The following is a 27,696-nucleotide window of genomic DNA, read 5'->3' on the forward strand; positions in this document are numbered from 1 at the left end:
ATGTGCAGGGGGGTGATGATGTCATCCAGGCCACGCCCACCTGCAGAGGCTATAGATGTTGGCGCTCCGCTGGTCCCCCTCTCCACACCGAGGACGTCCAACGGCTGAACAAGTCCTGAGACTGCAGGGAGAGACGCTTAGTGAAGTTGTCCAGCTCCTGGTCGCTCCTCATCCTCCTCATCTTCATCATCCTCCACCTCCTCCTCATCGTCTTCATCGTCTTCATCCTCATCGTCTTCATTATCATCATCAGCTTCTTTATCGTCTTCTGGAAGCTGAAGCTCTGAGGTCATGGCGGGCATCACTCTCCTCCTCCGAGTCCTCGTGCTGCTGCTCGGAGGGACCATTCTGCTCGACGGCATCCCGGCACAGAGGATCCGAGGTGAGTCAGTCGGGCTTTAAACAGAAACATTAGTGAAGACAGACTTTGTGAAAACTGAGCGATCAATATGAGCCCTGACATCAGAACCTGTCATAACAACACAACAACAAGGTACAAAAAGTGCAAAATGAAAGTTGACCTAACAAAGTAGACGTTAGTTCAACCTGACGTCCGACAGAGAGGAAGTCCTGCAGAGCGGGTAATACCAGAGAGAAGCCACAGACCTGACAGGGTTCTGGAATAAACCCGTCAGCTGAACATAATTCAGTCCAGTTAGTGCAGGAGTCCGAAGGTTCTGACCGGAAAATGATTCAAAGTGAAGAATGTTTCTGCTCTTGTGTTAAAGATGCACTCAGATCAACAGAACACGACACCTGTGTGTGAATCATGCTGACTAACACTGATGAGGTCTGTGATCCTCCACAGGTTCTGGTACTGAACGTGTTGGTCTGGTTCTGTCTTCACTCACGTGAAGCTGAACGAGTTCAAACTGAAGAAACAAAGAACGGTTCTACATTTCTCTTTAAAAGTGTGTTCAGTTGATGCACAGCAGCAGACGAGGACGCTGCGTCTCTGTGGATCCTGCGTACGTACTCGTACTGCAGCTGCTTTCATATTTCAGCTTTTAGCTGCATGAAAATAAAGTTTGATAAAGTTATTGTTTCAAAATCAGGGGAACAGTTTCAAACGTGTCCTGCCTGCAGCTGGCAGTCCGGCGGTCCGTCCGGCGCCGTGCAGGTGGTCGGTTCTGTTTGGTTCTGTCTTCATCTGTGCAGCTTTCTGCAGAGTCAGCGCTGACGCTCGTCATGCCGCAGCTGCAGGTTTTGTGTTTTCAGCTCGTTTGTTGTAACTCGACAGCGTTTTGGCAGCTCATCCTGAGTCGGGTGTTTGATGGAGGTGTGTGGAGTTCTGCAGGAAGGGGCGGGGCTTGCTGATGATGTAACCTGAGACTTTAGAGTTATCAGGAGAGATAAAATGGCTGCCTGTGTCACAGGGTGGTCTGATGTGGTGACTCGCAGAAGGCGAGCTCAGCGGGCGAGAGACAGCCAAGAACAACAGAGAGAGTGTTTTTCTGTGATGATGTTTTTTATGCCCTGTATGGACTGACCAATATGAGGCCACGCCCACATGTTGCTGTGAGGCCACGCCCACCCACAGCTGTGGAAACGTTCATTGGTCCCTGCCGGGTTTCATGGCGGGTTCTGGATTGTTGCAGCGTTAAATGTTTGATTTCACAAGTTTTTCTCAAAAATTGCGAAGCATGTTGTGACATTTTTAGTCGGGTTTGTGTGAGTGAGTCTTTTCCTTCATCACAGTCTGAACTGGTGTTGCTCGTCTTAAGCTGGAGTTTCAGGTGGTGAATATGAGACGTTAGCATGTTGGCCTGCAGGTGGCGCCAGATCACCCCACAGCTGCTCTGTTCTGACGACATTCTGACAAACACAAATCAATAAAAGATCTACGAGTTGCCTCCAAACAGTTCAGTTATGACTCACATAATTCATCATCCATCCTGAGTTCCATCACAAGTGTTCAGTCCGTCACACACTCCATGTTTCTACTCAAAGACAGAAAGAAGTTCATGTAGAAAATCTGCTGAATGAACAAGAAGGTCCAAATAATGCAGAATGAGTCAGAGACAGAGTTTCACAGAGTTTATAAAGTGTCTCCAACTCAACAACTCACTAAACTGACACATTTGTTAAGGGAGTCTGGGGACTTTCTCCACATATTGGTTTAATGAGTTTTGGTTCTGATCCATTTGTAAGTCAGTTATCAGGCAGGTTAGCGAGGCAGTAACAGTTTAAAGCTTCCTCTCAGAGTCGACTTCCCTCCAAACCTTTAAAGAGTCCAATGAAACCAGTAAAACCAGCAGCAGCTCATTAGTGCCCACATGAAAGAGACCGCCAGTGTTTCACAGTCGCAGCTGACGAGGCGCTGTGTTCTGTGTTCTGGTGTTTACAGACACTCAGCCAGAATCCATCCAGAGTTCTGTTCCAGTGCTCATCAGGTCTTCTGGGTTGGCCTCCGTCTGTCACTTTGTGTTTGTGTTAATACTTCATCACATCCTGTCTGTATGTGTTAGCAGTACCAGTAGCAGTACTTGAAAGAGTTCTGTTGAAGTCTGGGTGACCCGCATTGGTTCTTGGTAGTACTCATTTTGTACTTTGTGTTAGTTTTGATTATTAGTCCTTCACAGATCTGTTTGTTTCCTTTAGTGCTTCATTGTTGCCTTTGCTTGCAGTAATAATGTTTGTGTGGTTGTGGTTCTTGGACTCTTTGCGGGTCGTTGTTTCTTTGTTGTACTTGTTTTGGTACCTTCGTGGTGTCTGTGGTACTTCTCGTACTCTCTGTTGTCTCGTATTGTTCTGCAGTATGTTTGCAGTAGCAGGACTGATGGTCATCTTGTGATTGAAAAACATCAGTACTTCAGTTGAAGGTCCATTTTTCTGCAGACCTTTTTAGGAGTCGGTCGACTGCTTCGCCTCCTGTCCTGGTCCTCTGAGCCGCCGGCCGTCCTCCATGTTTGTTAGAGGCGTTGTATCCGCTCCACTCAATCAGCTGCTGTTGGACAGCCTTCGACAGGCCGAGCGGCGCTGCCAAGAATGAGCTGCATGATTCCACATGTCCAGCGGGCCTTTCCCAGGAACAAACATCCCAAAGAAAACCTGGACGAGACAAACGTACTCGCGTCCAACACAAAGTGGAAAACATTTGGAGGGAAACGTGGTGTTCTCCTCGCAGGAGGCCGAAACGACTCATTACAGCTGATTGTTTCACGCTGCAGCAGCGCTCACAGCTCATCAGCTAAACAAACAGTCGAGTTCATCCATGAAACTGAGTCATGACTCCGTTAAAGGGACAGGACGCCTCACACAAGAAGTTTCATGTTTTGATCTTTACAGAAAATAACTCTGTTTTCTGGTGTTTTAAGACTCACATACATTTCTTTTCTCTTCTTTAGCTGCAGCAGGATGTGTCAGTATCTCTGTCATCAGTTTACCTCTTTAATTCATCTCTTCTGAACCATATTTGTCATCTGAACATTTAGAAAATGAACGCCTGACTTGCAGCATGACAACGAGAAGACATTTTGTAAAATGAAAGGACATTTGGATGGAGTTTGGTGGACGGGTACGATTCTAAATGTTAGTTTTATTCTACATTTATATATTTTTTAAATTAACTTTTAAATGTCTGACGAGTACGTCCACTTCCTGTACGGGCCTTGAGCTGCAGCAGGATGAATGTTAGTTAAATGTGAGAACTTTTGAATGGAGTCTGGTGCAGATGGAAGTTACGTTTCCATAATGATGCTAATTTTTACATTTTTGACATATTCTGAATGAAGTTCGGCACTTAGTTGGAGTCGGAGGGTCTCAGGCGAGGTTGGAGTTGCGTTCAGAGTCTCTCTGTAAGAACACATGTTGTCCTCAAAGCCGACCGCGAAACATCCCGAACATCAGGAGCTCATTTCTCTGCAGCTAATAAGCTTTTTATGCTGAGACGAGTTTTTCCCTTCAGACTTGTATTCTCCAGGAAACAGACTGAATGAGCAATGAAAGAAGACCTGGTGAAGCCACATGAAGGAGCCTCAGCGTCGGATCTCCTCCTCGCTCTCGTGATGAGCTACAGATGAACTCCACAGCTTCATCGTGGTCGACAGACTCAGAGGTTCTCACTGGTTTCACTGCTGGGAGCTAATCATGCTCTGCGTCTTGTCACTACAGTTCCCATGATGCTTTGGAGGATGAACAGGAAGTGTGATGCTACTATGTAGTCAGTGAGCTCCGCCCGTCTGTTGGACTGATCCAACCATTGAACCAGGAACACAACATCACCAGACTCCCTTAACAAATGTAGTGATTTAAGAGTTGAACTTTGTGAAATTCTGTCTCTGACTAATTCTTCTTGTACATTCAGCAAATGTTCGACATGAACTTCAGTGTGTGTGTGTGTGTAGAAACATGGAGTCTGTTTGTCTCAGAGAAGGACGTGTCCTGGAGAAATGAAAAGCTTTATGGTTCCTGAGAAACCCTGTTGGGGCTGAAACATTCTGTCCTTGTTAAACTTTTAAAAGTGGAGCGTGACGTGGGCTGTGAACCCGGAGAGGCCGGGGTCAGGCTGATCTGCTGTTTGGATGGCCAACATGTTCATTAAGTGTCGGTCCGCAGGCTGAGAGGGAAATCATAAAAAGAGATGGAGAGTTTGGTTTCTAAATGAGATTTCCATGTGAGAGATGATGATTCTTCCCTCAGAGCGACTGAACCTTCAGACACCATCAGCTGCTCAGGAAGCTCATGTTCAGTACGTTTGAAAGAACAAACAGCAGTTTGGTTTGTGAGTGTTACCATGTTCAACATCGAAGTTTAGCATGTTAGCACGCTAATATTTGCTTATAAGCACTAAAACAAGTGAATAAGTCAGGCTGAGGATGATGGGAATAATTGAAGCTGCAGCAGGGTAGGTGAGTAAAACGTGAGAACGTTTGAATGGAGTTTGGTGGAAGATTACAACTCCTTTAATTGATCATTTTCTTTTCACATTTTCAAAGTATTGCTAGATAAACTTGTGCAGCTAATAAGTTTTTTAACCAGACTGAAACGTTCTCGTCTCTAACAACCGTCACTTCTTCTTCCTCTCCTCAGTACGACGTCAGAACATGAAGGTTCGGATCAACGCCACCGGCGACACCATCGTGATGAAGTTTGTGCGTCCGAGTCCGGACGTGAAGCTGGAGGGTTACATCCTGGGCTACGGCAGCAGCATGTTCTCCAAACAGTTCATCCAGCTGCCCGAGAACGGACAGCCGTACGAGACCGAGATGGGTAAGACGGGCTACGGAGGCCTGAACAGGACATCTCTGTTTAATTACTCAAACTATTTTATTGGAGGTTATTTCAATATTTTGTTTCTCTTACATTTCTCACCATACACTAGATTTCACTGGTGCTCGCTCCGGGTTTTCAGACTTTTGGTGGACGGCCTCCTCCAGCCTCATGATATTAGACTTTGTGTTTATAAGGAGTGAGATTTAATCAACACTAACTTCATCAAATATGTATTTTAAGAACGTGAAACTCAACCGATTTGATCAGAACCAAAACACCTGCAAACTCTAACCAAAATGAGCAAAAACGGAGTTGTTCAATCTTTTTTTATCAAAGAAATTCAGAGTATGTTTTGCAGAAAGGTGAAGTTCGCTTCAGTTTTAAGTCAAAACGCTCTACAATTTGACTGGGGTTTGGTGGACGGGTCTCAGGCACCGACCCAAATAAACGTGTGTTCTCTCACGACTCTTCGTGTTCTGAGGCTGAAGGATTCTGTCTCTGTGTCCGTGTGAGCGCCGACCTCCGTGTCTAAACCTTCAGACTCGTGGGAAACCGTGAGTTTCTGTAGAAATCCTTTGGGGGAAGCAGAACGTGAGAAGCTTTGAGCAGCAGAGGACTGTGGCAGCAGCAGCAGGTGGCTCTGATCCGGGTTCTGAAGCCCGGCCAACAATTTTCCCCCCATCAGGACAGAAACACTAAAAGCTGTGACGGCGTGACGTCTGATCGCAGCAGCTCACAGAGAAGCTGCTGAAAGTCGTCCGTCAGCACTGTTCTCTCTGCAGGCTCATGTTGTTGACTCTGCTGCAGCCAGCAGACATTAACGTCCTCCTCTCTTTAAAATCGTCTAAATTTGGCTGAAGTCTGGTGGACAGATCAACAACAACCCAAACATTTAAAGACTCTTTCATCTTTTCATTTCTTTCTTTCAGCCTTCTCAGTTGTGAAGGCTTCATTTCTTCCCTGATGGGAGTGAAGAGACATTCACTGTCTATGTGCAAAAAACCCTTTAATTTATCTGAAGCTCGGTGGCAGCCTGGTTGATACGTACTTTACTTTACCACTGAAGTCAAATACACTAGAATTTGGCTGGAGTTTGGTGGACGGATCAACAACAACAACCCAAACATGTACAGAAGATTTCCTCTCAGCTGTGGGAGGAGTGTGTTCTCTCCTCATGAGAGTTTCCTCTTAAAGCGAAACTCTCGCCAAAAAGCAACCGAGGCTTTATTTGGGATTGAATATGAGTCAAACCTTCGTGTGAAAGCATAATTACGACTAAAGAGGCACTTTTAAGATTTACCGTAGTTTCGGTTTTGGGCACGTTAATTTTGAATGGGAGTGCATGGGGCAGGACATGCTAGCATCAAAATCGCTATTCCCTACCGACCTGACAGGCAGGAGAGTGATGGTGAACCGCTCCTCAAGCGTGCCTGTCAGGTCGCACTCAGGGATCGACACTTTTTGCCTGCCATGACGGCGACGCGCAGGAGACGCAGCAGCTAACGTGAGTTGTTCAAAAACCTTCTTTTGCATAAACTCTGTGTACACAAACAATGTTCTCAATGCTCGTGTTCATGAGTAGAGACCCTGGTGATGCTACCAGCAAAGTTTCATGTTGTGTCGAGACTTCTTACTGTTTTGAACAGAGAGATTATGATGCTAGCATGTCCTGCCCCGAGCTCTCCCGTTCAAAATGAACGTGCCCAAAACCGAAACTACAGTAAATCTTAAAAGTTCCTCTTTCGTCGTAATTATGCTTTCACACGAAGGTTTGACTCATATTCAATCCCAAATAAAGCCTCGGTTGCTTTTTGGCGAGAGTTTCGCTTTAAATAGTCTCAGATTTGGCTGGAGTTTGGTGGACGGATCAGGAACATCTAATCTTTCTAATCTGGTTCTTTTCGTAGATTTTTGCCTCTGGACACCATGTGACGCTGTGTTCATGTGCAGCTGGGACATCCAGACATCCTGCTCCTCCGTGTTGCGTTTACTTTCCGCTCCGTGTAAATCAAACCCAGGAGACAAACAGACATAAACGGTTTAGTTTCAGGAGAAGTTTTAATTTAATCTCCGGCTCCTTATTTGTGGCTCGTCTCTCATCGCCGCTCCTTCTGCCCTGAGGTCACCTGTCAGTCAAGCGGAGTGGGCGGGGCTGTGGTGTCGGAGCTGCTCTTAAACACTCTTGTGGTGTTTACCTTGGTGGTTAAAAGCCTCAGCGGAGGACCATCCATCAGCAGCTCGGGCAGGATCCACCGCAGTGTTGACTCTTTAAATCCGACGCTGCTCGTGGTTTCTGAGAGAGTCGATAACTCAACGTTTCCTCAGAGGCACACGATGACTTCTCACAGTAAACTGTTGCTCCTCTGAAGACGAGAAGGGTCACGTCGAGAAATGTGGTAGAAAAGCAAAGTTCTCACCACGTGAAAAACAAAGTACAGGAACAAATTCTCTTAAACTTCAACAGAAACAACTTAAAGTATTCAGAACACCAAACCTCACTCAGAAGTCAGGCTGTTTTTTAAGACAGTGTAAAAAGCTGATGTCCTGCCGAACCACGCCCGCAGTCAACAACGCTTAAAGAACAACGGAAGAAATCATAATCATAATCTAATCTGTAAATGTTCAGGTTGTTGTTCTCCACCTGTCCACCAACCTGATTCATTAAGGAGCTTTAAGTGCTTTGATGCTGCAAAATATCAAGATTCAAGTCAGGAAGTCAAATGTCATGTAAAGACAAATCAGCCTGAAACACTGAAGTGACAGAAGAAAACGTCCTGACGCCACTAAAGGAAAGACTGAAGCCTCTGACAGCTGCTTTCACCCTCCTGACTGATGTTCCAAGAGACAAAAAACCAAAAGAGAAAGCAGAGAAAGGACGACAAACACTCGCTCTCCCAGGTGACTGCAGGTGATTGATGAGGTCAGGAGGGGAAGGAGGGGGCGGGGCTTATACCCACCTGTCACCTGTGTGTGGAGCTTTGAAGAGCAGCAGATGAATGAAACCTCTCCAGCTCACAAAGAGACGCACAGCTCACACAGGAGGTTTGTCTTAAAATGCTGTAAGTTTGAATGAAGTCTGGTGTGGGACGAGATCGTCCTTTAGGATTCGAACATTTCCAGAAACACAATAAATAAAGTGGATGTGTTGATGAAGGAGGATCAGAACTCATTTATTCAATCATCCATCGATCAATGATAAATATTGGGAATAATCCATAGAATGACAGATTATCCCGCTGAGCTCACGCTCATCCAGTTAACACCCTCGCACTTTACCCATAATGCTGCAGGGCGCCTCACCCGTCACAACCACAAACCTTTTTCATTTATTCAAACATCGTTTTCAATCCGAAGTTTCTGTCGAAGCACGTTTCCATCACAGTCACACAACTTTATTCAAACGTCACGCGGAGACGAGCTGACGAGGAAACGTCTTTTCAGTCGTGATATTCAGAGTGACAAACAGATTCACGTCGTGTTAAAACTCTGTCATGGTTTCATCTTTCTGCTGGTTTGTGTTTAAAACCTGTAAAACTATTTTACATCAAAAATAAAGTTTGACCATGAAACCATCTGTAAACGTTTGTGTTGATCCGTCCAACACACTCTCACAGCTGAGACGAAGTCAAGAAGAAAGAAATAATCTGAAGAAGAAATAATCTGTGATGTTCTGGTGGTTCTGGTGGTTCAGGTGGTTCTGCTCCAGGAACAGTGTGGTTACATTCAGAGAGACCATCATGAAGACTTGTGGAGATTTTCAGGCGTCTGAAGGATTTCCTGCTGAAACTGGACTCCAGCAGAGACGAACTGTTTCAACATGTCGTCTTTGTGTTTCTGTAATCGATACCATGTGTTCGTCTGAACTGGGGGTTGTTTTAATACCCGCCATGACATCATCATCATCATCATCATCATCATCATCATGATCATCATCACAGCCGAACATTTCCAGAGCAGCATTCCTCGCATGTTTCTGGCTCTGAGCTGCAGCAGGAGGATGAAGCATTAGTCTTTGAGCTGGTCGTCATGAAGCAGCCGCTCACATTCAGACTGTTCTTTTTGTGTGACCAGGTTTCTGATGTTTCAGGTTAGATATGCTAATGAGGCTACCTACATGATTATTTGTATGAACACAAATCTGAACTGAAATAAATCCCTTAATGTGTAACTAGAAGCAAAGCAGCGTAAAGCACAGAAGCTGACTGATTGTGTCCCAGTGTTCATGAGATAAAAAGTCATCATGAAACAACTTCCTGTTCCAGACGCTGAGCCCAAGTACCTGGTGGCCGTCCAGCCGATCCCCGTCAACGACGTGAAGAAGCACTGCACAGGTACGCCAGCCGCACACTTCCTGTTTGCTTTGTGATGCTGGTGTAGAGGCCGGCAGGTGTGACTGTCCTCACCTGTGTGCACAGGGAAGGTGAACCTGGAGAAGCCGCTGCACCTGGTGATCGGCTCCGTCAGCCCCACCGCCGTGCTGCTGTCCTGGGGAAACTACCTGAAGACGCCCTACGAGGGCGACGTCATGAACGAGTGCCTGGAGGACGGGTGAGGAAACCAAATACAAGCGTTCTGTCACAGAACCGTTTCACTGCAACACTGTGAAACGGTTCTGTAGAGACAGTTCTGAGGAGTTCTGTTCCCTCGGCAGGTTCCTGACTGTTTAAACAGATTTCAGTCGGTGTGGTTTGTTTGACGCACTGTGAGGCCTCGATGATAGGCGGCCATCTTCCTCGCCCAGTTGGGTTGAGAGAGAGGAATGTGTTTCTCTGCACGTCGTTGTGGTGACTGCTTGGACTGTTGTGTTTGAGTTGTGCTGAGTGATGTTAAACCGGCCGGCCTCTCTGTCGCCTCCAGTAATCCCTTCCTTGTTCTTTTCCCTCCCTGTGAGACGAGCTGGAGAAGCCGTTGGAAAGCCTGAGCCGGGCGTCCTCTGCCTCTCTGGCCGTCCTATTAAAGCTACTGTCGTTTGGCCTCTGAAAAACACGACATGAGGGAGTGGAAGTGCAGAGTTACCAACACCTAATGACAGAGGCTGTTTCCACGCTGAGGCAGACCGGAGCCTCCATGTTGGTCTGTCGGTTGTTTGATGTCAGTGTGGAGCTGTCTGGTGTTAGCACAGCGCCAACCGTGGCAACAAACCAACCCAACATGTTGTCAGGGAAACGTTGATGAGTTCTTTCTCTGCTGAAAACATGATGTCAGCAGTTTGAGGTCATTTATCAGCTTCCTTATGAAAGACAACCTCACGCCATGATGGTTACCGGTTGGCTGTTCTGTTGGTTGGTTTGTATGCAGGACAAACAAAAGCTACTGACCTGGGCTCGTATTCACAAAGAATCTTCAGGCTAAAAGTAGCTCCTAACAGGTGAATTTAGGAGCAACTCCTAAAAATAATGGGCGTGTCAGTCGTAACTTTAGGACTCCTAATTTTTGAAAATAAGAGTTATTCACAAAACATTTTAATCCTAAAAGTAGCAGCTCAGTCTGGGAGACCTTAGAAGTAGTCCAGAGGACTCCTGACTCACTAAGACCTGGTCACAGCCGAATGTTCTGGAGACGCTAAATAACAGGGAATTATTAAAACGATGGCTGATGGACCGTGAAGGGACTGAAGTTGTGGTTGAGTTGGTGAGAGACGCAATAACGTCCCCAACCAACTGAAACAATCCAATAACGCCAGAGTTAAAATGTTTGGCAACACTCCGGTGTTTGTCTACGGGGAAAATGCAGCTCTTCACCCGGGACTAGTATTACCTGGAGACCTCAAGAGATTTAGAAATGATCCCACCACGTCTGTGTTTCGTGCGGCGCATTCACACAGGATAAGCAAAGTCTGTGTTTTAACTCTAATTTACTGACATTATCCCGGGTTGATCACACCGGAGCCCTTACTGGAGCAGCACAACGGTTAGATATGGATATTTTTAATATAATAACTGGTGAGCCTGTTGAAAGATGGAAACATGTTCCTTACCGCATGCTGCCATGCATGTAATCCATCTAATCATCTTTCCAGATTTCACTCTTCTGATGAGCCTCCTGAATTTGCACCCAAAATTCTTTCAAAACTTTCATTTATAATTCCCAACGCAGCCTCCATAATTCTCCACCGGGAAAAAGGCAGAAAAAAGGTGGAAAACACAAAAAACCTTAAGAAAACCAAAAAAACGACCCCAAATCACAGAGATGCTGATTCGCACGGGACTAATATTATCACATGACCTCTGTGTTTGGTGAAATATGGGAGGTAATTCACGGTGGAATTTTTACTTTACAAATTATGGACATGGCAGATTCACACGGGATTAAGATCACAGACGACCTCCGCAATTATTACAGATTACTGGAGGTCCCCAGGTTATACTAGTCCTGTGTGAACAGGGCTTTTGTCAATCAGAAAAAGGGAGAGGGAGAGGGGAAAAAGTTGCATTCCATCTATACACAAATTGTCTTTGACATGTTACAATATACTGGACATTGTTGTGAAATGGCCCGGATCAACACACGATTCCCGAATTTTAATGCAGAGAGGATTGATTTAGCTTTTCGAGCAAATGCCGTTTTTATTTATTGCCGTTTTTTTATTTATCCTCTAATTTGTCATTTTTGTCTGAAGCGTTTTTTGTTGGGGGGGGGGGCACTTAATTCTCCTCATAAATACATTTCTTTATCCAATATCTTTTCATAGGCTTTGTCATGGGCTTGTAGGCAGCTTCCTTATTTTCCCTTCATGCATTGCGTAGCCTAAATGACTTTTCAATGGGCTGCCCTGTCACTCAACAGCCAATCACCGTTGTCACCGCTTCTAAGTGCGTCCTTATAAAATGACGTCATCCATAGCAACAGAGAGTTACTTCTAGTTTAGGAGTTCACTGTTTTCATAACTAAAAGTAGGTCTCAGCGGCTTTGTGAATTACTCTTAAGAAACGACTCCTACATAAAAACTTTTAGTCCGATTACGGAGTCCTCCTAACGTTAAGATAAAAGTCTTTGTGAATACGGGCCCTGATTTTTACCAGTCTTGGATGGAGGATGGGTCTCGGCCCAGAATAGACCTCTTTAACTTTTTGTGCTGGTCCAGATAAAAGGTTAGGTTTGGGTTTAGGGACAGATCCAGGACCTGTGTCTCACTTTCTTTAACATTGTGAGATTGGATGTTGTTCCATGTTTTGGTGAATCTCTCAGGGAATAATGATCATATGTTGATGAAACGAATCCAGTCTGTTAGGTGGCTGGTGTCTGAGGGAGGACAGAAGAGGCTGTTGGGTGTTGGTGGAGGTATGCACTCTACTGAGTGCCATCCAAGACTTGTGATAAGCACTTGGACTGATTCTGACGTTGCGAGTTTCCTTCCATCCACCTTCCTGCTGTTTTATGATGTAACTGCTCTCCTGCCTTCAGGTTCTACACCATCCGCTACAGGGAGAGGAACAGGAAGTGGATCTATCAGACCTGCCCGACCAGCGACACCGTCATCGACAACCTCAAACCCAACACGCCCTACGAGTTCGGCGTCCGGTCCAACAAGGACGACCGCGGCGGCATGTGGAGCAAACCAGTCATCCACAACACCAACATGGGCAGTAAGGAGTAACTTTATTCAATCAATGTATTAATTAATCATTCATTAATCAGTTTAGGATAAATAATAAACATGTTTGTCTGGATTTCACAGATAAGAACGCACAGAAGCCGTACAAGCTGCGTAATCCTCTCGCCAAGCCGCTGGTACGTCACCTGCAGCCTGCATGTCATGTTACTGCACTGACGGAACGTAACTGAGTACATTTACTCAAGTACTCTACTTTAGTAAGCATGTTATACTTGACTGTTTCCATTGACATTTTTTTATACCAAAAATATGACCCGGCACCCAGACGGGTCAAAGGTCTGGACTAGATGTCCTCCCACCTCTGAGTCCGGTTCTGCTCGAGGTTCTGCCTGTTTGGTTCAGTGCCTCAGGAGGGAAACGCTGGGCTCTGTTACGGTTACGGTTTAGATCTGCTCAATCTGGAAACTGAAAACTTATGTAAAATATTAACAAAATGGCCGACTGCCTCCATCCATGACTCCACCATTAGCTCCCTGAGAACATCATCTGAAGCGATGCATGCTGGGACTTAACGTATCTTCTTTGATTGTGTTTATTGGATTATTGTATAGAGCCTGAGGCTGATGTTTTGTCTTGCAGAAGCCTCTGGGCCCTCACGCTCTGTTCCCTCCTCGTCTCGGTGAGTTCAGCCATCTCTTTAACTTCTTACAGTCCGTGAGCCTGTTCAGGCAGCGTTTGCTGCTCCGTCATTAGCTCTGCCTGACATTATTCAAGGAATCTGTTTATTAGCCGTGCAGGTATGTACAGTTGTTTCTTCTGGACTAGTGTGTGTGATCCAGCGCCACCTGGTTTCAGAGTAGGCCATAATAACAAAGATGAGAGAAGCTGTGACCGACGTGGCTGCAGGTTCAGGCTGGTTTAAATCTGCAGGAGGAAGGACAGAATATCTCACAGAAAGGCAAATGTGAGATGGAATATGCAAATGTTCCTTCAGGATTTAGTGAGATTGAGTCCTCAGACAGCTTCTTTAGTCAGTTTAAACATTTAGAAACTGTAAACTGAGACTGATCTGACATGTTATGGATGAGCTGACCTGCAGTGTGAATACAAATATAGAATATTCATTATGAAGCAAGTAAAGTACGGTTTTAATTGAGATCTGAGTGTATTTGAGAGTGATGATTCTTCAATAAGAAAACATGTGACAGACGTTTGTGGTTTTCCTTCCTGTGACGTGTCGACTCGTTTGCAGCTCTGCACAACAGGACTCGAGGTTCTCTGCTCAAAAACCCGGCTTTCCCCGGAGCTCCTCGCACTTCCTTCGGTGATTATTTCTTCTTCTCTCCTCCGCACACACATCATCTCCTCATTTAATTCTTCCACTCAGGGCCGCAGAGACGCCTCAAAAGCTTCAGTCGGGTTCGACAGATTCATAAAACTGCTGAGCAAACAAATTGGAGTGTACGAACCCTGACCAGTTCACTGACTCTTTGCTGCTAATTCTTCTGCAAAGTCTCCAGATCTCATTTAAGGTTAAAGCTCAAAGTGAATGTTAGCACATCATAAAAACAAGAACACAACTTTGTTTTAACGTGCACCATCAAAAAGGGACAAAATTCTTTCATTAAAAATGGTCAGTGATGAAGTTTTTTGAGCTTCACTCACTCGCTGTTTTTTAAGAACAGATTTTACAGTGAGACCACATCAGTCCAACCCGACCGCTGAAGCTGCTTCTTTCCAGACAAGTCCATCATTTATTTCTACTTTCACCACTTTCACATTGACTTCCTTTAAACCAAACATATTATTTCCCACAGCGCCGCCTGAGAGCCAGCAGGAAACGTTACCTCTGCCCGGCTCCGCTGAGCCCAAATGGCCTCACGAGTCACTCGGTAACAAGAAAAGACGCTCGATTTATTCCTAATCATCCCGCTTTATTCGCAGCCTGTCTTTACCTGCTTCGGCTGAGCCCAGTGATGCACCTGGGGAGGGGCGGGGTCTGGGACCATGCAGCTGTTATGATTGGCTGCATGCTAGCATGCCTTGAGCCCAGTTAGAAAGTCGATACGAGGCGTGGCGATGATGTCACTGGAGGTCAGGTGCTACCAGTAAGTTCACTTTGCCCCGCCCACCCTGATTGCAGCCGTACACTTTGCTGCTAAAAGTCATGTGACTGCTTCATCTGTGCGTCTGAAGCTGTCAGTTTTCTTCTTCTGCTTTTCTTCTTTCACACACTTCACTTTCCCTTTTATCTGTGTTTTCTACCTTTTCCTCAACCTCACCATCTGTGTCCAGTCCTCAACCGCTTCATCAGTCTCAAATCGATCATTAACACCTGATGATGTGATGACTCACACGTCCATCCGCGGCTGGCAAGCTAACTGCTAACATACTGTTTGTTTAGTGAACAATCTGTGCTAGCCAGCTAACTCAACAACAGCACAATCAGTTTATTAAAAGCAGCAAAGGATTTTTAGAAAAGTGCAACTGAAAACAGATTGTAGGCTGATCACAAGTGATAGAAGGTGTCATTTTATTGTTATTTCTCAAAGTTTTAGCATCTTTGTCTTTTGATTTTCTCAGTTAACTTTTAATTTAACCCAATTTTAAATTTTGTGAGAAGTATCTTTGGAAAGTTATCCAACAAAATGTACAATGACGTTCAGTGGATTGAAGCAACATATGTCCAAACAACACCGGCCAGTGATTGGTCAGGCAGAGTTCAAGTGGATGAAATATTTTTTGTTTAAAAAATGAACTCAATAACTTGTCAGACAGATATTTGACCTGTGGTTTGTCTTGTTTTATAGCATTAGATTTCAGTGACATCAGTATTATTCAGAGAGACTGAGGCTCTATCTTTAAATCTGTTCTTTTCTCTTCCTGTCTTCCTGTCTGTCTGTCTGTCTGTCTGTCTGTCCTCACCGTGGCTGCTTCATGAAGTCGTTGCCATGTTCAATCAGTCTGCATGACAGGACTGCATGTCAGCCAGTTCAGACGCAGACGTTGTTGGATTTTCCCACCAGGGAAAGACAACACAAGTCGTTCTGCAGGACTCCCGAGCTCCCCCAACCTCTGTACAATGTCTTCTCAACTTTTCTGTATTTCTATGAGGTACAAGATGATGGGAACAAAACCTTATCCTTCAGACATTTGTTAATTTGCTAATTGGAGAGTCTTGTTTCGAAAGTAGGACTGGGTGTGATTGTGTTGATAATATACAAGAGTTTAGGCTAAGTATCAAAACAATATGTTCTAAAGACCTTACTTAGTCCAAAATCACGAGAGCAAGATGCATCCATGCATTATACCCTAAGAATAACAACCAATCAACCAACAACCTGACCAACCGACTGATTGGCCGACTGACCAACCAACCAAACAACAGGACACATAACCTTCCTGGTGGAGCATGTTTCAAAAAGTCCGACCCTTGTCGTTCGACATTTAATACCATTGTAGCACAGTTTTACTTCAGGACAAGTGTCCATACCCAGTCCTACTCAGAGACATGTATCTGATGACTTTCATCAGTCCAACAGTGTTGGAGATGATGACGTGAATCAAAACACATGTCTGTTTAAGCACAGAACAATTTGTCCAACGTCAATCAACCAAAACAGATTTTGGTGTCTAAAACCAACGTGGATGACCAGATTCCCATGATCAGTGTACCTCTCTCCTGTCTCACCCCAGACAAAGGAAACACTCTTAGAAACGACTCCAACAGAGCGGTGGATCGTCGTCCAGCCCTCCCCCAACTCCTGCCCACCAAAGCCCCTCCTGCCACTGCCACTTCCACCGCCTCCCCCCTCCTTAAATTACTCTCCAATGCCGACTCACATCAGGGGCAGACTACTAAGGCACCCACTAAGGCACCCGAGAAGCCTCATAACCCTGCTGGTAATTTCACCTCCCCACTTCCCTTTTGTTTTTTTACCATGTTTGTAAAATAATTGGCAGGTTTTGTGTCAGAAATCAGTTGGCTGGGCTGCAAAATGCCTGCCGAGACAAAAGACAGCCACATGAGCTCAGTGACATCTGAGGGAAACTTCTGTTTCTCCAACAGGCTGTTTGTGTGACCTCCACGGAAACAAGAGTGTCATCTGCAAACAGTTACACTTTAAAGACCAAGCTGCTGTCAGTTAACTGATGTTCCTAGTTTTATATGTGGCTCTCAAAAAGCCAAACCTTTCTTTCTAAAGTCTATTTAACCATTTTACTCTTTCTTTAATGGTGAAGTAGTGCGGTAAAGATTGTTTTGTTTTTTTTATCACATTTAGAATACGTTGTTTTGCTTTGAGGAAATAATTAATGGACAAATCTGTCTTTTAAGTTTAACAGACTCAACGTAGGACCTCCATGAAAAGATTTAGATGTTTATAGAACTGACACTCTTAAAATGCAAAGCTTAGAGTTAGCAGAGTTAGATTGATCTGTTCCATGACAAAAAAAAACATTTTTGCCCAAAATTTTTTATATACACACATTTATTACTTACATTTTACAGTATATGTGTGACTGTCGTCTGCAAACAGTATTAAAAGTCTGTGCTCAGTTTATCATCATAGCATCATTTTATGCATCCAAAACTGAACGATTTGTTCAGTCACAATACAAATAATTACATTTTGATAGTGAAACAGATCTGTGTCACTCTGATGGACTCCCAGTAGGATGTCTTTCTCAAACATCAGAGTATCATCTGCAAACTGTTGAATGTTCTTAATATTACTCTTTACTGCTTTAAACTTTTTCAAAGTCTGTTGTATAGAAATACTATTTCTCATTTCAGTTTTAACTCAACAGGTTGTGGACCATCTCTTAAACCCGCAACTGTCGGGTCTTTGTAGCGTTAAACCTTCTATTTCCCACACAGCTTTCGGCAAATCCCTGGACGGATCGTCGCTGCTGAGATCGGCTCTGGCCAATGAGAGAGCCAAAACTAACAACTGGGGTAATAATGACCTCACGAAACGCTTCCTGTAACGTGCAATCAATGGCAGCCACGCTCTCTCTGTCTGTCTGCTGTTATTCTGCAACCATCTTGTTCCCTCAAGCTTCCAGATACATTGCAGTGTTGAAGTTTTTGTCCACAGGAATGGCTGCTCGCTCCAGGATCTAAATCCATCCCATCCAACATGGCCTCCAATGTCTGCATGCAGCACACAATCTTCTTACAATCATGGTTGCATCATCAAAACTCATCAGCAGCTTAAATGACTGTGGTTTCCTCATCATGATTCCATCAAACTCATTACTTAGTCAAAGCACATTTACTTAAATGGTCCATTGGACTTCCATCACTAACATCACCGCTCAGGGCTGCTGCAAGCTCACCTGACTGGCAATGCAGACAGATCAGATCATAACTCAGGCAACTGTTTTTGATCTTTTAGGTCAAGGCGGCAAAAGAACCTCTTCTCCATCACTGCCTTTGCAGCCTTACAACCCGGCAGCTACCTCGGTGGTCAGATCCATGAGGCCTGCATCGAGAAACCCCCTCTTTCCCTTCTCTAATGGCTTCAGACAACCACACTCTTCCTCTAGACCCAGTAACTCATCCCCGACCTCTGGGATCCTCGGGGGTAATCCTCCTGTTTCTTCACCCCTCTTTACTTTCTTACATTATCTTCAGTGTGCTCTGCGTTACCTCCAAATCCTGGAAGGGTTGGAAGGAAAACACGTGTTCTCTTACATTCTTATTTGTGACTCAAATCACCAATTTTGTGTGCTTTATTATTTAATAATTTAATTTTTAATGTAATAATAATCTTCTGCTTTTTTCAGTAATCAGTTAATAAATAACTGAACATTTCTTTGATACATTTTCATGAATCTTCATAAAACATTAATTAGTCATTTGAAAGAAGAATTTATCAGACGCGTTCCTTCCGACTCCATCCCGGCTTTGCAGAGCACAGATATCACAGTAACCACGGTGGCTTCTGATTGGCCGTGTTGTGACTGGCCTCAGTCTGTCAGTCTGATTGGGTGAAGCTGCTGACTTTAAGGTTTTTGATTGGTTTAACGTTGATATCACTAGTAACTGGTTCTGCTTTTGATGATGTCCTTCAATATTCTTTTAATTTCAAAGGACAGGAAAGAAAATCCAAACAGGTTGATTGTGTCTTTGCACTGTGGCTCACATCTCACAGTCACTTCTGTCTTCAACACTTCTGTTTGTGCCTTTTGTTTGCTGATTGATGAGCTTTCAAAGTGAACTGTGACCTGCTAAATGGACCTCACACCTGAACAACCTAACGACCACTTTAAGCTTCTGAACCTTCAGGTTAAAAAGTTCATTTCAGGTCAATAATCAGAAAATAAACTAGACTCAGTATCAAAAATCTGTTAACAGGATGAAAAATCCATCATGTTTGTGACAGCAACATCAGGGAGTGTGAATTGTAAAGATTGATCTGTTTTCAGTTGTACATTTGATGGTTTAAGTCCACTTTCCCATGAATCAGTGTGCAAATGTTGTGCTAACGGTTGTTACGAACAAGATTTACTCCCAGTTTACTTTTTGTGTTTCAAAATAAAACCACGACTCAAAGTCAGAAGGAATCTGTTCGGGGTATTTTTGGGATGCTGCAACAAAATTCTGAAAATATAATTCCACATTTCAAAATCCACAAAAACATCTTGAACTCCTGGAAAAAGTTTGACTGAAGACAGATGTTGCTCCTTCAGTCTCATGAGACGTCCCTCAGGTCTTGAGTGGTTGTTCTGGTGTCGGGTTCAGTTTTCAGAGACACTTTCTTTCCCTTCGTAACACTCGCTTTTCTCCCAACAGTAAACGGACAGCACCACCGGGGCCTCTCCCCACCTAAACCCGCCTTATGGTCCCGACCTCGACTGGGTAAACAAGACCTCGTTTTGTGTCCCATCATTAACCCTTCAGTCGCTTTTGCAGCATCTTCACCTCCACCACAGCTCATACTGGTGTTTTTGTCTCCATCCATTTTGTTTATTAATACTTTCATGTTCATCCATCCATCCATCCGTCCGTTGGTCTGTCCGTCCATGTCGCCTTCTGTCCGACGTGTTTGTTGTCTTAACGTGAGCTTCTGCAGGTTCTTCTGGCTCGGACTTCTCAAATAATCAAGTGGATGTTGGAGTTGGAGCTTGATTATTTGAGTTGGTTACATAAGTCCAGTAACTGCAGCAGATTATGTCACTCTGTGTTCCATATGCTGGTGCTGGTGCTGGTTTGAACGTCTGGGTTTTGGGTTGTTTTCTCAGAGACTTTCACTGAGATCTGTTGTGAGTCTCAGTCTGATGATCACGTAAAGATCACTGATCAGCATAATATAACAGGGAAACAATGTTGGGTTATCATTCTTTACCTCAGAAGCAGTTTTCTGGAACTCTCTTTATGACTCGGTGGAGTTTAAAGTCACAGCAATTCAGATGCATGACTCTGGAGATAGACGACAAGTTAGCAGCCTGGCAAAACCAGAAGAATCCCAGTTTGAGCTAGAAAGCCTGATCTTGGCAGAGTACAAACAGCCAGCTGTATTAACACGTAGGCAGGTTTTGTTTGGTAGTGATCCTGTAGAAAGAATGCAGGTTTTTGACGACTCAACAATCAAAAGACAAGAAAGGCTTCAGATGTGTTCAGGGTGTCTGTCTGAAGCTAACAGCCCTCGTCCTAGCTTAGACTTCTAAATTGAGATTCAAACAACAACAAGATAATAAGTCAATACTAATAATTGCTTTCCTTCCCATTTGATATCGAAATTTGGAATTTCTGAGTTCCCAGTTTGCAGTTTCAACTTAAATGACGACAAACTTCCCACTTGAGATCCTGCGATCCAAGATGGCTGCTCTGTGGACTTGTTGCTTCATAGTTTGTTTTCACAAAATACAGCGTGATGCATTGTTGTCCACTGAACTTTCTGTTAGTTGTTAATAACTGTTAATGTCACTAAACAGAGCCAGCTGAGATACTTGTTAGCACCAGTGCTAGCTGCTGTATCGACTGAGCTAGCCCCAGTTTGATTCACGTTAGCGTTAGCTAGAATTGAGTCAACCTGGTAGCTAAAGTGCTCTACTCGCTTTGTCTGAAGCCTCTGTAACGTTTTGAGTCTGACCCACACCAAGCGCCTTCTTACTGCAATGAAAAACATCCTTCAGGTGTAAATGAGGTTGAAACTGATTCCTGAGATAATTCCTGGTCCTGATGGATACTGTGCATGTCGAGGTGTGCATGGTCGTCCTGTGACGTGGCATGAGCTGGTTGTTGGTGTCTTCCATCAGTCTGTTGTCTTCTGTATGTCACCATCTTCACAGGGTTGATCCAGAACATGTTGGCAGGAAAACAGTGGAATACTTGTTATGTTTGAGACAAGTTTTTAGTTTGTGAGAGCTGGTTTTAATCGCAGTGCCTCTCCTGCTGCAGTGAACAACTCGTTACTGGAGGACAAGAAGTCTGCATTCCCTGATGTGTTCGGCCGATCGAGTCCCACCACCAGAGAGCGGTTTTATGGTTGGTAAAGGCATGAGTTTGCCTGACGCTGACTGCAGCTTTAACTCAACCGCCACGGCTGCATGGTTTGGTTGTGTCACGTGTTTCAAGGATTTCAAAATGTTGCTCATCAGCTTGAAAGCTTTGGCCAGGAGCCTCGGCGGAGCCTGTTTTCCAGAGAGAATGTGCTCCTGCAGTCGTTAGCTTACTCTGCAGAGCTTTGCGCTTTTCACGCTGCAGAACCTGAAAGAAGAAAGTGTTCCTGCCGGCCGCGTCCTGTTCAGATGCTCCTCATGCTTCAGCCTTTGCTTCCTGCTTGACTGCGAGCATTGAAAGCGCGACGAGCTTCAGACATGATGTGTGTTTAGAAAAGCCTCACGCAACCAGGACAGCATGGCGTGCATCGAGCCGCTCTCCTCCCGATGTGGAAACCGCTGTTTTCTTTTGACTGCAGGACTGTTTGTGTGTGAAAAGAGAAAATCATACCAATATTTATTTCATTTAATCTGGCACTGTAATCACCAGGCACTGCTGAACATGGACTGTAATTACAGCTCAGTTTCCACCATGACTTCCCAGCATGAAGTGCATCTAATGGCTCCATGTTTTGTTGACTCTTAATTTATGTCCAACTGTTGAAGAATAATAGAAGCTCTTGTGAGAAGGCGAGGAGCTCTGCAGGCAGTCTGGCGTCTGCTCGTCCTTCGTACATATTTACATGTGACTGATTGAGAGGAATGCGTCTGTATTGTTTCATGTTCAGAGCTAAAAAGTTTCAGGACTCCACCATCTTTCATGTTTCTGGCTTTGCATTTGTTCCATTTAGTTTTGGATCTGACTCAAGTCCTTGATTGTGAGGAATCTTGGCGTCTCCTCAGATGGGGGGCGGGGGTGTAATTGGCTGCAGGTTCTGGACTTCAGTCCGAGGTGGATTTTTACAAAAACACACACGAATTACACGGGATTGTTCATGTTTTCAGGTTCGTTTGGTGTTTGGAAACGGGTATCGAGTTCTGCTGTAGAAAAAAAAGCAGATTTTCCAGGAGATTAGCGAGCAGCAAGGTAGAACAAGTCGCTGCTAGAGCTTCACTCTTTGTCTTTGTTAGACACAGCAGGCCAAACATGGAACTGATCTGCAGCAGAGACTTTCTGTTAACAGGTCCTGACTTTGTGGTGAAAAAGGAGTGTTCCACTGTTTTCCATTAAATGTAAAACCTTCTTTAATTCGTCTCGTGGATGTTTTTCGTTGCTTATTGGAGGTTTAAAAACTGTGAGAAGCAGCTAGGGTATAAAACTAAATGTAGAGATAATCTTTTATTTCCTGTTTGTTCCAGGGTCCCCGGCTCGTCCATCCATAACCCTCAACAAGAAAACAAACTTGGTGGGGAAACCCGGAGAAACAGGTCAGAAATGAAGAGCAATGTCTGCTTTTCATCACACTTCGATTTTCACTTCAACATAAATGATTATCGCTTTCTGTCGACGTGTTTTCCATCAGACAAAGTAAACAACTTTAAGCTGACCGACAAGCTGCCGATCCTGAAACCAAAAGTCCTTCCAGCGACCGCCAAGCCGACCAAACAGGAGCGGAAACAGACCACAACAACGGCCTCGCCAACACCCGGTATGAGGCATCAGCTTTCTGCTGGCTAACCTCTATTTTATTCTCAATAATAAAACAGACGGTGGTTAAAACTCTGATCAGTTGAAGCTCAGAACTAAAAGCTTGTTTCGATCGATCTGTTGACATAAAATCAAAATGTTATACTCTGAAACTTTGTCTTCTTGTTTGTGTGTTCAGCCAGTCGTCAGGAGACCTGGGAGGCCTCTGAGCTCTTCAAGTCTCAGCCGACCTCGGACCTGGACGCCTTGGGAAAGAAACGTTATGTTGGTAAGTGGACAGTGTTTCTGCTTCACAATGAATCTGAAAACTTGAACTAACCGAATCCCTCTTCCTCCCAAAGCGCCTCACGTTGTCTACCAGACGGGCAAGAAGCCAGACGAGCCGTGTTCCATCACCTCCTCCCTCAACTACTTCCCCGAAGATGAACCCGGCGAGGCAAACGTGACGGCGCCACCCAGGTCTCCGCCCTCCAACCTCACTGTGGTGACGGTGGAGGGATGCCCATCCTTCGTCATCCTGGACTGGGAGAAGACGGATAATGACACCACCGGTACGAAGCTATAAGCTCAAAGATGTCTACAGAAGAGCATTTTCTGTTTTCCTGTTTTGGAGTCGTATGTGCTGATTCTGATGATCAGGACTTTGTTGTCGTCTCCTCAGAGTACGAAGTCATCTCCACTGCTAAAGGACCTGACGGCGAGCAGGTTTCCATCCTGACGACCAACCAGACTCACACCGCCGTGGAGAACCTCAAACCTGAGAGCAGGTAGGCTGGCATGAAACTCACCTCACTGAGCCCAGAGATTCAGTCGGCAAGTCGACCAGCTCCAAACGAAGCCAACGCTGGTGCCAAGACCTGGTCCCCACCAGATCTGGTTATTTGTAGATTCATTTTCTCTTTGGGTTGTTTTGCAACCCTAAAAACTTCTAGTTTAAAGCTACATGCAAGAGAAAGATTAAAAAACCTGTGACATTAAAGTAAAGAGTCCTTCACATGTCTGCTGCACCAACACTTTTCTTCTGTGAGCGTTCAGTCTGACAAAACGTCGGCCGTTTCCCGCTCAGACGGCCGCGCTGCCTTCAGCTGTCCAAACAAGCCGAGGCAGTCGAGCAATTACTAAGTGGAGCGGAGCGCCGCGGCCAGACGTCCAGAGAGCAGAAACAAGCCGAGTCTGTCCGTCACGCTCACTGAGGTTTTAATGAGCCTGGATATGAGAAAACTATTTGGTGTGAAGGACGTCTGGCACGTGTGGACGACTCGACCAGAAGCACAGAGCTGCAGGCTGAAGGGAGAAGAATGTGACACTTGAGGTCCAGAAACAAAATAAGCGTCTGGTCAAAGGAGTCTTCAGAGGAGACTGTTGTTAAATGTTTGATTCCACAAAACTTTCCTCTAATTTTCCTGTAATATCTTTCTGTCTGTTTGTAGTTACGAGTTCAAGGTGAAGCCGAAGAACGAGCTGGGTGAGGGTCCTCTCAGCGAGCCGGTGTCCTTCAACACAGAGTCCGGTACGCTTCAACCCGCCGACTGAAAGACCAGCTGAAGCTGCAACAGGCTGACAGTAGACAACTTAATCTTGTCAGGTTTTAGAAAACCTGCAGCAGAGAATCCAGAATAATGCACTTATTGTGTGATTCAATATAAAGGAACATAGAGTTTAAATGAGAGCAGCTGGTCAAACATTAATAAGTGACGACCACAAAAAAACCTGTTTAACTCTGAGAAAGGTCGGAGACTAAATCATTCAGAGGAGATTGTTGGTTTAAACGTCATACGTTTGATACTCCGTCTGTTTGAGTTCTGTTTGAGTTCTGTGGTCCAGTGTTGTTAAACCGTCTTCTCTCGTCTCTCCCGTCTTCAGCCGACCCGCGGGTGAGCGAGAACGTCTCAGGTGAGGTTAATTAACGCCTCCGTGTTGAATACGTGATGTCAGTCAGTGCGGCGTCCTCATCCTTCCCTGTCTCCGCAGGAAAAGACGCCATCTGGACTCAGTTCCCCTTCAAGACGGACTCGTACTCCGACTGCCACGGCAAACAGTACGTGAAGAGGACCTGGTACCGCAAGTTTGTCGGCGTCCAGCTGTGCAACTCGCTCAGGTACAAGATCTACCTGAGCGACTCGCTCAACGGTGAGTTCACTTTGAATCCTTTTGGATTGTTCAGAGTTTGTTTTCAGCTCCGTTCTGATTCTGATTCTGTTTATTTCACGGTGAAGGTAAATTCCACAACATTGGCGATCAGACCGGCTTCGGTGAGGATCACTGTCAGTTCGTCGATTCGTTCCTGGATGGAAGAACCGGCAAGCAGCTGAGAGCCGACCAGCTGCCGTCCAGACCCGGTAAACACTTTAATTCATCCACTGCTGACGTGAGCTTAAAGCGTCTCAGCTTAGCTATCAGAGAAAAACAAAATGGAGAAATTCCTGAACACGCCGAGGAAAATGTCAGACAAAAAAAATGTCTGACAATAACAATGTGACTTTTTAGATCACTGTTAGCATGCTAACCCTCCTGTGCTAAGGGTCTGTTGCTGCTTGTTAGAATAAATATTAAAACTAATGAATGAATAAGTCAGCTAGACTTTCTCACAGTTTGTGTTTGTCAGTTTGTGTTTGTCAGTTCTGCATATTGCACCTTTAAAAATACATTTCTACAAACACATTTCACTGGACGTCTTCTGCACGTTCAGCTCAGTGAGAACAAAAACTTGTTCTTTCTGCTCCAGGTTTCTACCGAGCCGTCCGTCAGGAGCCCGTCCACTTCGGCCAGATCGGAGGACACTCCCACGTCAGCTACGTCTCATGGTACGAGTGCGGGACGCCCATCCCCGGCAAATGGTGAACAGACAGAGTCGTCCTCGGTGACGCCCAGGAGAAAAATTGTTGGCGACTGCAGCAGGGGTCCTTACAAACCTGCCTGACCTCTTACCCAGTGCTGTAAAAACATGTACAGGACATACTCGTCAGGGAATTAGTAACGAGAGAGCATTTAAAAAAATATGTACTAGCAAATGTGCCTCATCTTTACTATTTATCAAGCAACAAGGCTAAACTGGTAGAAGAGCAGGAGGATCGTGGAGCTGCTCTCCGCGGTGTGGGCGGGTCGCAGACTCACGCTAAGATATATTATATTTTGTGTTAAGATAATGGGAAGCTGGCTCCCTGGAATACTATTTTCATAACTTGTGAGATGTTATTTATCAAAAGTTCTTTGGTTACATTTCTTCACGTGGTCCAACAGGTGAGAATTCACAGGATGTTTTCAGGACGCGACGCTTCTACTGCTCCTCTGGTGTAAATGTTCAACAATCTGTTTTTAAGGTACAACCGTGAAGAGATGCGCAAACTCGACTGCATCCTGCTTCTGTCCAGTAAAACCAGTCTTCTACTGGTAAACAGCAGATTAGTGTGTACAATTGCTGCTCCATGTGGAGGAGATGAACTTTTCTGCCTGATCATAAGCACAATTTCAACTTTTAAGACAACAATAAAAAGTAGAGAACATCTTCATTAACGGTTTTTCAGCCTCGCTCACTGAAAAAGTGCCAAAATGTAAAAAGTCTGGACTCCAGGAAAACAGAAACCTTGAATTTAAGTTAGCGTAAAGATTTAAATGCAGTAGCGCTGATATCAGTTCCAAGTCAAACGCCAGATGTGTCGGTCGAACACATCTCGCACCAACACGAGCTGCCTCTGCTAGCCGGCCGGAGGCTCCTTCACTTGCAATTTGCACAACAGAAATGTATTTATATGTATATGGAGAGAATGTATTTGTTCAATACATTTTTGCAGATGCATATCAATCACCACCATGGCCTTTTTCTTTTCTTTCACTGTACTATGATCTGCTCTTCTTCCTCTTCTTCTTGCATCATGCTAAAGCAGAGTGAGAAGCTAACGATGTAGCCTGATAGCTAACAATCGGGCGTAATGAAGAGATCTTCGGCTTTTAAACAGCTTCTTGTTTCTTTATTTTACAGACTAAACCTGCTGTAGGAGCAAACAGCTTTAGTTTTTGGCTCAGTAATGCTAGATGTGTTAGCAACCACCAGGAAATGTATGAATTATAGAGAGTTTGTTTTCTCATTTTGAAATATTTGCATTTCACAATTTAAAGTACAGCTAAAGCAGGTTAGCTCAGTTAGCTTCCATCTGGCTAACTGCTGACATATTTTTGGTCTAACATATTAGATGGGTACAAATGTAGTCCTGTATTCGGGCTACAAGCTAACGTGCTAATCTTGTTTTATAACTGTTTAAATCAACTGTCTTTGCTTGTGGCTGCGGTTAATCTTCCGTCCTGACTCTTAATTTGTGAAACATTTAAAGCAGCATTGTTGAGCACAACTAAAGCAGGGTTAGCTCAGCTAGCATTTAGCATATGTCCAGGTGCTTCCATGGTGCTGCTCTGACACGTTAGTCTCTCTGGCATCTGTGAAATGAATAATGGTACAGAAACAAACTTGCAGATTGTTAGATGATCCTGATTTGATGTCAGGTGGGTGTGAAAAGATTAACTTTGTGGACAGACGTGAGGCTGAAATGTCAGTTGAATGTAGTCCTGGATTAGCTACAAGCTAATGTTCTAGTCGTGCTTTTGCTTGTGGCTGCTGTTAGTTTCCCGTCCTGCCACCAACCTTCAGCACAGCACCACCCAGTTCTTTTCCTCTGACGGTACTCGTCCACAGACCACATTATCATCAACAGAGTGCATTGTAAAGAAAATGAGAATGTTTGTTTCCATTAGCGGTGCTGTACATGTTGTTCTACATATGTTTGTTTCTATATTGATTTTCAACAATAAAGAAGTTTTGATTTGTTTTTTAATAAAA

The 27,696-nt window shown here is 44.6% G+C and overlaps 1 protein-coding gene across 20 annotated transcripts; it reads left to right on the top strand.

Moving 5' to 3' along the window:
- On the top strand, positions 1-27,696 carry abi3bpb (ABI family, member 3 (NESH) binding protein b). Of its 20 annotated transcripts, XM_030409160.1 has the most exons (24): positions 1-382; positions 5,032-5,211; positions 9,477-9,545; positions 9,630-9,762; positions 12,619-12,800; positions 12,893-12,945; positions 13,409-13,448; positions 14,022-14,093; positions 14,587-14,661; positions 16,466-16,672; positions 17,649-17,726; positions 18,169-18,357; positions 19,569-19,634; positions 21,177-21,263; positions 22,577-22,645; positions 22,741-22,866; positions 23,044-23,133; positions 23,207-23,416; positions 23,527-23,632; positions 24,296-24,375; positions 24,729-24,758; positions 24,837-24,995; positions 25,082-25,204; positions 25,591-27,696. In XM_030409160.1, exons 1-24 carry the CDS (start codon positions 292-294, stop codon positions 25,704-25,706), a joined length of 2,631 nt encoding a protein of 876 aa, XP_030265020.1. In that variant the 5' UTR covers positions 1-291; the 3' UTR covers positions 25,707-27,696. The 20 variants fall into 20 exon arrangements, with proteins under 20 accessions (XP_030265020.1, XP_030265022.1, XP_030265021.1 ...); XM_030409162.1 differs by lacking the exon at positions 17,649-17,726; XM_030409161.1 differs by lacking the exon at positions 14,587-14,661.

The sequence above is a fragment of the Sparus aurata genome, chromosome 24 (assembly GCF_900880675.1).
Source record: "Sparus aurata chromosome 24, fSpaAur1.1, whole genome shotgun sequence".
Lineage (NCBI taxonomy): Eukaryota > Metazoa > Chordata > Actinopteri > Spariformes > Sparidae > Sparus > Sparus aurata.